At 40.6% G+C, this 10,359-nt stretch overlaps 1 protein-coding gene across 1 annotated transcript; it reads left to right on the top strand.

Moving 5' to 3' along the window:
• Nucleotides 1-10,117: 10,117 nt before the first annotated feature.
• On the top strand, nucleotides 10,118-10,359 carry EI90DRAFT_3128775 (uncharacterized protein; the record flags this gene model as incomplete). Its single annotated transcript, XM_039064129.1, has 2 exons — nucleotides 10,118-10,169; nucleotides 10,232-10,359. The coding sequence occupies 2 exons, from the start codon at nucleotides 10,118-10,120 to the stop codon at nucleotides 10,357-10,359; spliced, it is 180 nt and encodes a 59-aa protein (XP_038912276.1).

Raw genomic sequence — 10,359 nt, 5'->3', positions numbered from 1 at the left:
CAAGATTTGACTATAAAAATAATCAGAGAACCTCCACAGAAACTACTTTCCCACGTCCGCACACGTAGCAAGGATGGAAGTACCACAGAACAAAGATTCCTCAGGAACTAATGCAAAAGTCAAAGTCGTGTTTATAATAGGAAATGTAGATGTCCCCCAAACGGAACCAATGAGAGTAATTACAGGGGAAACTACCCATAAACGACGGAGATATGACTAAAACTCCTGCATAACGAGGACAATGTCTAAAAAGCAAGCGCAAAGATTAACTAGTAACGACCGAGACAAGCTTGATAGCCCATTAGAAAGGAAGGGATCTACTCTTAATCCTCCCAAATTTCCATAATAAAAGGATCATGCGTTAATGAGAAATCCAATAACGGGAATAGCGACATCAAAAGTCCGAGCTCAGGGACAAGACGATGATTGCGTAGGATCCATAATTAAAACATACAACGAAATTTACACGGAAATTATGAAAAATAGGAAACTATAGTTATGCAAATTCTCAGCCCAAACGGTCCAGCCGTTGTGAAGTTATACCCATGACGGGAATATAGGAATCCGCATCATGTGTAATGACACGTGAGGGTGGCGATGCGCAGGGAACCGGCCGTCGGAACTGAGATCCGCACTTCAGCAGATCGCGAAGACCAATTTCCATCCAAATAAGGAAGAGCCCGGTCAAAACAAAGCATGGAAAGTGCAAAACAACCTTAGAACATGAGGGAAAAATCTGAAATAAATCACAGAAGCCCATATGAAAGAAATAAACACCCGCGCATATCATAAATCCCGAACAAATAAACGAAAACGGCTCCCGCATACGAACGACGCACGTGATTACCGAATGTGCGCGCGAATCTTTGCTAACTCAACGAATACCAGGAAATAGGACACAATATTAGTACCATTGGAAAGGTGGGAATAAATGAAAATTTATGATACTAAGAACGTGAGGAAACATCCAGAAATGAATGAGATAGAAGGACATGAAGTTAGAAACCTGAAAATGCGCGGGAAAACAGCTTCAAGAGGTCCAGAGTCCTAAATAAAATAGATAAAAATATGATATCTTCAAGGACAACCTACTATATCAACCAACGATACATATGGAGGATTAGGATGCGATAATACAAAAGGAAATCAGAGAATATGAACAAAATTCACGAAAACCACTAAACTATGATGGACCATGGCGGGAATTTTAGGGAACGATATTCTAATGAGGTGGAGAGCTATAACACATTCGTTTGAGTAATTCTTGACTACTAGCAACTTTTTCTTTCAGTTTCAAACCTGAATAATTCACTCATTTACCATTTCAGTCTCATTTTAACTAAATGTCACTAAATAAAAATGGAATAAATCAGCTGAAGGTCTCAGCACAGCCATACACATAGTAATGCAAAGTTTGAATTCAGAATCATCGAGTCATAGCAAATTTAATGGTATATATAGGGAATTTGAAATAGGTAACTGCGACAAATACAGTGCAGCCAAGTTCCAATTAACCATTAAAATAGCTTAGGCAAGGGAGGACAATAAGGATTCTAGGCGCAGTCTGACCGCAGTAGAACCGCAGTTCAGCGCAGCAAAAGCGCAGTAGAACTATAGCATGAAAATTTCATTTTTATTCAGTTTGAGAAAAATACACTGTAAATAAATCCTGTAAATAGAAGGTAGAGCGTGAAAAAGGAAGGCGACCCAAGGAGTATAAAAGGGAGACCCTTTCTGCGACTTTTCGCCCCCCTTAGAGAAGTAAGAAAATAGAGTATTATTTTTCTCAAGCATTTCTGGTTGTCACTCCAGTGCGAAAAAGTGATATACAGTTAAGATTGCCACTGTAGTAAAAGGCAGCAATTAAGGAGAGAAATATTAAGTAGATATTTCAACAGGAGAGCTGGTTAACACTCCAGATTTCAAAGTGTAAACACAAAACAGTTATTTTGCTACTGTTAAAACAAGCGATAAAATAAGACAAAAAGGGACACTCCAGACACCATCCAAATTCATTAACTGAATAGAATCTTTGAAACTTCACCAAGTAGAAGATTAAATTCAAATTAAACAACGCTACACAGAATTACACCTAGACAAATTAATAAATTTCAATAAAGAAACAGCTCCGCAGGGCTCGGTTTATCTGTAAGTCAATTCCCAGGAACTTTAAAACTAACCCATAAAAACAGAATTAGCCAAAACACTCGGATTGGTACTATATTTACAATAAATAACACTAGTACACTCCCCCATCCTAACTAAAGAACCAGGGAACAGCTTGGTGGTGGTCTTGTTTGAACCTCCCAACTGACTTTCCTTTGTTCTCTCCTTCAGCGTATGCGCGTGGGAAGTATGCCGGTAATTCCCGTCTACTCCGCTTACCTAAGCCCCGGTGACCCGGATCATCTCCGGCATTGTTCTGGAACATTCTATGATCATGTGATTCTATCGGCAATCTGTTTGGTTTCCTTATTGCCGGACTCTACATGTATATAGCTGACCCTAAGATGGGGACATCCCTTTCCCCCGGCTTTAATCACAACTAGGTTATCGGAGCACCTTGCACGAGCACGCGCGTCCCCTGACATTCTCACTTTCTTACCCACAGCAGAGTTGTGCCCTGGACAGGGCTGTCCACAGGTTAGACTGTGGGCCATAGAGAGGGGTCATGGGGACCCAGGGTCCATCCCCTGACATGCTGGTATCAATGGGTTTATGACTAGAGACCTTTAACCCATGGGGTGCTCGTTCCTCGCACACCCACGCATTTAGCGGTCTCTAGCTCCTGCGGAGGGCATCGGGGCTGCGCCCCGAACCCCCCTGGGGCGCTGCCCCAGACCCCATTAGGGCTCCGCCCCATGCAATGACATCCTTGTTATTATTGTTCCCCATGTGCTAAAGAAATAATGAGATATATGGTGATTATTTATGCACCAAGGGGCCAGCCCCTTGAACCCCTGCTCCTGCGGAGAGCTATTGGGGCGTTGCCCCAAGCCCCACTCCTGCGGAGAGCCTGGGGCTGTGCCCCAAACCCCCCTGGATATATTTGATTATTTTTTACACCAAGGGGCCAGCCCCTTGAACCCCTGCTCCTGCGGAGGGCCATCAGGGCCTTGCCCCGAACCCCACTCCTGCGGAGAGCCTTGGGGCTGCGCCCCAAACCCTGCACCGCCAATCATACACAGGAATGAGAAATGCCTTTCCCTCTTGGCAATGCACTGGGAGTGAGGCCCTGTTTTCCTTCATTTCCTGCCCATTTCTGCAAACCCACCACCCCAACTGATCAAGTTTTGTCTGTTATTCCTTTGTAAGTTTATAAAACAGTGTTCCCCATATTGCCATGAATTCTTTTGGATTTTATTTTAGGGAGAGCACCTTGCTTTTATTTTTCTGTCTTTTTATTCTATGTTGCCGTGAATTTTCTGGATTTTATTTTATATAAAATTTATTTTCCTTTGTTGTCCCACACTGCCGCAATTTTTTCTGATTTTATTTTATACAGAACACCTTGGTTTTATTATTTTTGGATGTTTCTGTTTGATGTTTCTCCAAGTTGCCATGAATTATCTCAAATTTTACCTTATATAGAACCCCTCATTTGATTCTGCTCCGGATTTTAATTATTCAATTAGTATTTATCTATTTATTTTACATGCTAATAGCAAAATACAAAGAAAAAAACAGTACCACCATTTATAATACATGCCAATTTCGAAAACATAACCAAACATAACTAATACAACACCACTATTACTATTATTATCTAATTGTATATGCTAATTAGCGAAAACAACAAAAAAAAATAACTAATACAACAGCAAAACTGCTACTACTACTACTATTTATTAATAACTAATTAGCGAAAACAACCAAAAAAAAAAATAACTAATACAACAACAACAACAAAGAACTACTACTACTATTTTTATTTTATTATTATTATTATTATTATTATTTTATTACTATTTACGATTATTATGACCTATTTATCTACTTTTATTTACCTATCTACCTATTTTATCTATTTATCTACCTATTTTACATGCCAAAGTCACATGGGATTGCTCCCATGGGGGGTTTGAACCGGTTTTGAGTGGGGGTATTAGTACTTTTTCGCATATGTCTGTGCGTGAAAAAAGTTGTGGGAGGTTAACCTCATTACTCACGTGAATTTCCTTAAACTGAACATATACACGTGATTTTCACATAAATCTCTCATATCTCTCTCAGTTCTCATCCGTTTCTCGTCGGGTTTTGTTCCATGGGTGCGTCTCAATGTCCTCTACATGTTGTATTATTGGTCCGACTCGTCGTTCGGCGATCCTGAGGAGATTACGGCGATTTATCGCATTCCCATGCACAAACTGTATAGTAATCTATTATATCTCGCTGGATACTTTACCAAATGTTTTAAAAATTTGCGTACTAATTTATATATTATCAGCGCAAGTTTTTGACATTTTTCCATATTTTTTTTAACATGCCGTGAGGCACTGGAAGACGTTTCCCACGCACAGACCACGCGCAGAGCAGACACTACATTCATATCTCTGTCAGTTCCCATTCGTTTCTCTTCGGGTTTGTTTTAACGGGCGCGTGTCAATGTTTTCTACAATGTGTACTATTACTCAAACTTATGATCTTGCAATCTTGAGGGTACCAAGTGAGAATAACTGAAAGAATTTATCATATCTCGCTTGATACTGAGCCAACTGTCCTGAAACTTTGCATGCTATCTTGTATATTATTAACGCAAGTACTTAATATTTTTACATATTTTTTAATCACCTGTGAGGTGCTGGAGAACATTTCCCACGCACAGATCATGCGCGGAGCTGACACTGGATTGGTATCTCTGTCAGTTCCTGTTCGTTTCTCTTCGGGTTTCTTTCAACGCGCGCGCGTTAATGTCCTCTACAATTTGTATTATTACCTCAACTCGATATTTTGCGATTTTGAGGGTGCCAAGTGAAAATTAATCACATAATTTATTATATCTCGCTTGATACTGGGCCGAATGGCCTGAAATTTTGCGAACCATTTTGTATAGTATTAACGCAGGTACCTAATATTTTTTCATATTTTTAAAACATCTATAGGGTGCTGGGGACCGTTTCCCACGCACAGATCAGCCGCGGAGCTGACACAGGATTGGTATCTCCCTCAGTTCTTGACCGTTTTCCGTCGGGTTTTTCTAATGGGCCCGTACCACCTCCACCTCCATTTGTTATTGTTGGTAAAAGTCGTTAATCAGCGTGAATGAGGAGGGGGAACGTTTTTTCCACAAATAAAGCATGTACATTAGTTTCTCTGTCAATTCTGATTCGTTTTTCGTCGGGTTTCTTTTAATGGGCCCGTGCCAACCCCCTGGTTATCTTATATTATTGGTGCAAGGAGCGAGCAAGCGCTTATGAGGCAGTAGGACGTGTTTTTACATTTTTTTACACATAAAAGGCATGTTCATGCGTATCTCTGTCAATTATCATTCGTTTTTGGTCGTTTCTTTTTGTACATGCTTGTATTAACGTCCTCATTATTTTATATTATTGTCGTACATCTCAAATGAGGGTCTATGAGGCGGTGGAACGTTTTTTCACATTTTTTCACACACAAAAGACATTTACATGCATATCCCTGTCAAATCTCATTCGTTTTTCGTCGGGTTTTTTTCAATGAGCTTGTATAAACAGCCTCCTTATTTAATATTATTAGCGTGCATCGTCAAACAGCCTGTATGAAGCCGTGGACACTGTTTCCCACGCACACAGCTCGCGCTGGGATAGTAAACCTAACTACACCACCCGGTGAGTGAAGCGGGAGGTCATGTGCCAGAAAAAAAAATGGATAGCAATTCATTTCGAAACCAGCCAACGGTCACTATTACAAATCAAGTATTGCACCGCCATCCAACCCAAAAAATAGACACATACCCACCACCCAAACCCCCGACTAAACTCTCAACCCCCGACCCGACACCCAACCCCCCTTTACATTAAAAATAGACACATACCCAATACACAACCACCAACCCCAAATCCCCAACCCCCGACCCAAAAACCCAACCCCCAACCCAAATCCCCAACCCCTAACCACAACCCCCTGACCCAAACCCCCTGACCCAAACCCCCAACCCGACAACCCGGAAAAAAAAAAAGTCAGACCCACCCATGAATCGAACCGGAGCCTGACAGCTAAACAACATAAACCCACGCCGGCATTAGCCATCAGGCTAATGCATCAATGACAAAGTCACCGCACTTGATTTGTAGATAGCACTTTAATATTCCAAATATAGAAATCTGGAATCAGATTGCAGAATTAATTTTCTAAATTAATCCTATTTTTTTTTCACTCACATGACCTCCCGCTTCACTGACCGGGTGGTGTAGTTAGGTTTACTCGCTGGGATGGGCCACCACTCGTATCTCCCTCAATTCTCAACCGTTTTTCATGGGGTCTTTTGCAATGGAATCGCTCAAACGTCCTCTCCATCTTTTATTATTACACCAAGATAGGTCATCTAGTACAATCGTTAACATTGACACAGCTCCCACGGCTCAGAGAACTGCATTGCTTACGTTAATTAAACTGAATAGGACAATACAAAAACTGAATAACACCATACATTCAACCTCAGTTCATTATAGACTAGAGACCTTAAACCCGTGGGGTGCTCGTTCCTCGCACACCCACGCGTTCTTCGGACTCTAGCTCCTGCGGAGGGCATCGGGGCTGCGCCCCGAACCCCCCTGGGGCATTGCCCCAGACCCCATTGGGGCTCCGCCCCATGCAACGACATCCTTGTTATTATTGTTCCCCATGTGCTAAAGAAAGAATGAGATATATGGTGATTATTTATGCACCAAGGGGCCAGCCCCTTGAACCCCTGCTCCTGCGGAGAGCTATTGGGGTGTTGCCCCAAGCCCCACTCCTGCGGAGAGCCTGGGGCTGCGCCCCAAACCCCCCTGGATATATTTGATTATTTTTTACACCAAGGGGCCAGCCCCTTGAACCCCTGCTCCTGCGGAGGGCCTTGGGGCTGCGCCCCAAACCCCGCTCTATCAATCATGCACAGGAATGAGAAAAGCCTTTCCCCCCTCTTGGCAATGCACTGGGAGTGAGGCCCTTTTATTTGTTGTTTTTCTTCATTTTCTGGCCATTTCTCCAAACCCACCACCCCAACCACTCCCCATCACATGAAATTCCTTGTGAGTTTATAAAACAGTGTTCCCCATGTTGCTGTGAATTTTCTTGATTTTATTTTATAGAGAGCACCTTACTTTTATTTTTATTCTATACTGTCCCATGTTGCTGTGAATTTTCTGGATTTTAATTTGCATAGAATACCTTGGTATTATTTTTCTTGGTTTTCCCCCATTGCCGCAATTTTTTCAGATTTTATTCTATCTAGAATACCTTGGTTTTATTTTTGGATGTTTCTATTTCATGTTGTTCCATGTTGCCGTGAATTTTTTCGAATTTTTACCTTATCTGGAACCTTAGTTCATTTGGCTCTGTTGTTGGAAACTCCGGATTCTAACTTACTTACTTCCTATTTATTTATCTATTTTACATGCTAATAGCGAAAATACAAAGAAAAAAAAACAATACTACCATTTATTGTACATGCCAATTTTCGACAAAAAACAATAACTAAATACTACTATTACTATAATTAATTAATTATTTATTTATTCACTATTTACTACTATTATTATTATGATTATTATTATTATTATTATTTACGACTATTATGACCTATTTATTTACCTATTTTATCTATTTATCTATCTATTTTATCCATTTTACATGCCAAAGTCACATGGGAACAAAAAAGAATTGCTCCCATGGGGGGTTTGAACCGGTTTTGAGTGGGGGTATTAGTACTTTTTCGCATATGTCTGTGCGCGAAAAAAGTTGTGGGAGGTTACGCTCAATTGCTCACGTGAATTTCCTCAAACTAAACATATACACGTGATTCTTTACATAAATCTATCATATCTCTGTCAGTTCTCATCCGTTTCTCGTCGGGTTTTTTTCAATGGGCGCGTCTTAATGTCCTCTACATGTTGTATTATTAGTCCGACTCGTCGTTCGGCGATCCTGAGGAGATTATGGCGATTTATCGCATTCCCCATGCACAAACTGTATAGTAATCTATTATATCTCGCTTGATACTTGACCAAATGTTTTATAAATTTGCGCACTAATTCATATATTATCAACGCAAGTTTTTAACATTTTTTCATATTTTTCTTTGACATCCATGAGGCACTGGAAGACGTTTCCCACGCACAGACCATGCGCGGAGCGGACACTACATTCGTATCTCTGTCAGTTCCTATTCGTTTCTCTTCGGGTTTGTTTCAACAGGCGCGTATTATTGCCCTCTACATTTACTATTATTGCCCTGGCTCATTATTGCGCGATTTGAGGGGTCCAAGTGAAGATTAATGACAAAACCTATTATATCTTGCTTGATACTGAACCAAATGACCTGTAATTTTGCGTACTATTTTATATAGCGTTAACGCAAGTACCCAACATTTTTACATATTCTTAAGACATCTATGAGGTGCTGGAGAACGTTTCCCACGCACAGATCAAGCGCGGAGCTGACACTGGATTGGTATCTCTGTCAGTTCCTGTTCGTTTCTCTTCGGGTTTTTTTCAACGGGCGCGTATTAACTCCCTCTATAATGTGTATTATTACTTCAACTTGATATTCTGCGATCTTGAGGGTGCCAAGTAAAATTTAATGGAATAATTTATCATATCTCGCTTGCTACAGCACCAAATGTCCTGAAATTTTGCGAACCATTTTATATAGTATTAACGCAGGTACCTAATATTTTTTCATATTTTTAAAACATCTGTAGGGTGCTGGGGACCGTTTCCCACGCACAGATCAGCCGTGGAGCTGACACTGGATTGGTATCTCCCTCAGTTCTTGACCGTTTTCCGTCGGGTTTTTTTTAATGGTCCCGGATTAACTTTCTCTACATTTGGTATTGTTAGTGCATGTCGTGAATCAGCGTGTATGAGGAAGTAGCACGATCTTTCCACAAATAAAGCATGTACATTAGTATCTCTCTCAATTTTGATTTGTTTTTCGTCGGGTTTCTTTCAATGGGCCCGTACTAACCCCCTGGCCATTTTCTATCATTGATGCAAGTCGCGAATAAGCGTTCATGAGGCAGTGGAACGGTTTTTCACAATTTTTCACAAAAATAAGTATATACATTCGTATCTCTGTCAATTATCATTCGTTTTTCACCGTTTCTTTCCGTACATACTTATAACAATGCCCTTATTATCTTATATTATTGGCGTCAATCGCGAATGAGGGTCTATGAGGCAGTAAGACGGATTTTCACATTTTTTCACACACAAAAGACATGTACATGCATATCTCTGTCAAATCTCATTCGTTTTTCGTCGGGTTCTTTTTAATGAGCTTCTATTAACGATCCCCTCATCTAATATTATTGGCACGCGTCGTCAAACAGCCTGTATGAGGCGTGGTCACTGTTTCCCACGCACACATTTCGCGCTGGAATGGGCCACCACTCGTATCTCCCTCAGTTTTCAACCGTTTTTCATGGGGTCTTTTGCACTGGAATCGCTCAAACGTCCCCTCCATCTTTTATTATTACACCAAGATAGGTCATCTAGTACAATTGTTAACATTGAAACAGGTCCCACGGCTCAGAGAACTGCATTGCTTACGTTAATTAAACTGAATTGACCCATTCAAAAACTGAATAGAACAATATATTCAACCTGACTTTATTATATATAGATAGATAGATAGATTATATATAGATATATAGATATAGATATTATATATAGATCATTATGAGATTCATTATGAGATATCCCAGCAGATGCCACAGGCCCACTTGTTGTGTCCTCGACTCTATCAAAGAACCAGAGAATGGAATTAGTGTGGACATTGTTCAACAAACAAATTCTGGAGCTTAGGAAGAGTCTTGATGCACAGGTCAATGCCATTGCCCAGGAGTTTGTTGGGCATGGCTCTCGCTATTCAGTGAGCCAAATATGAAAGCAAGTTATCTTCAAGCTTTCGGCACCAAAAAAAGTGCAAAAGCCTATGCTCCCTAATGCATGGGCACATGCCAAGGCTCAAGCATGTTGCAAAAAAGGTATGCGATTTCAGTATGAGACAAGAATGCACAGAGATGCACTGACCTATTACATATAATAGAAGAAGTGTTGCCAAACCTCCCATATTCTAAGGAATCCCTGGAACTTCTAGATGAAATTAACAACAAAGACATCTCATTTGATGACATCAAAAACCCGCTGACTCGAACAGATGAGCATTATGCATGA

Source organism: Cantharellus anzutake (assembly GCF_015039405.1).
Source record: "Cantharellus anzutake strain C23 chromosome Unknown EI90scaffold_52, whole genome shotgun sequence".
Lineage (NCBI taxonomy): Eukaryota > Fungi > Basidiomycota > Agaricomycetes > Cantharellales > Hydnaceae > Cantharellus > Cantharellus anzutake.
This window is presented reverse-complemented; position numbering and strand designations above follow the sequence as displayed.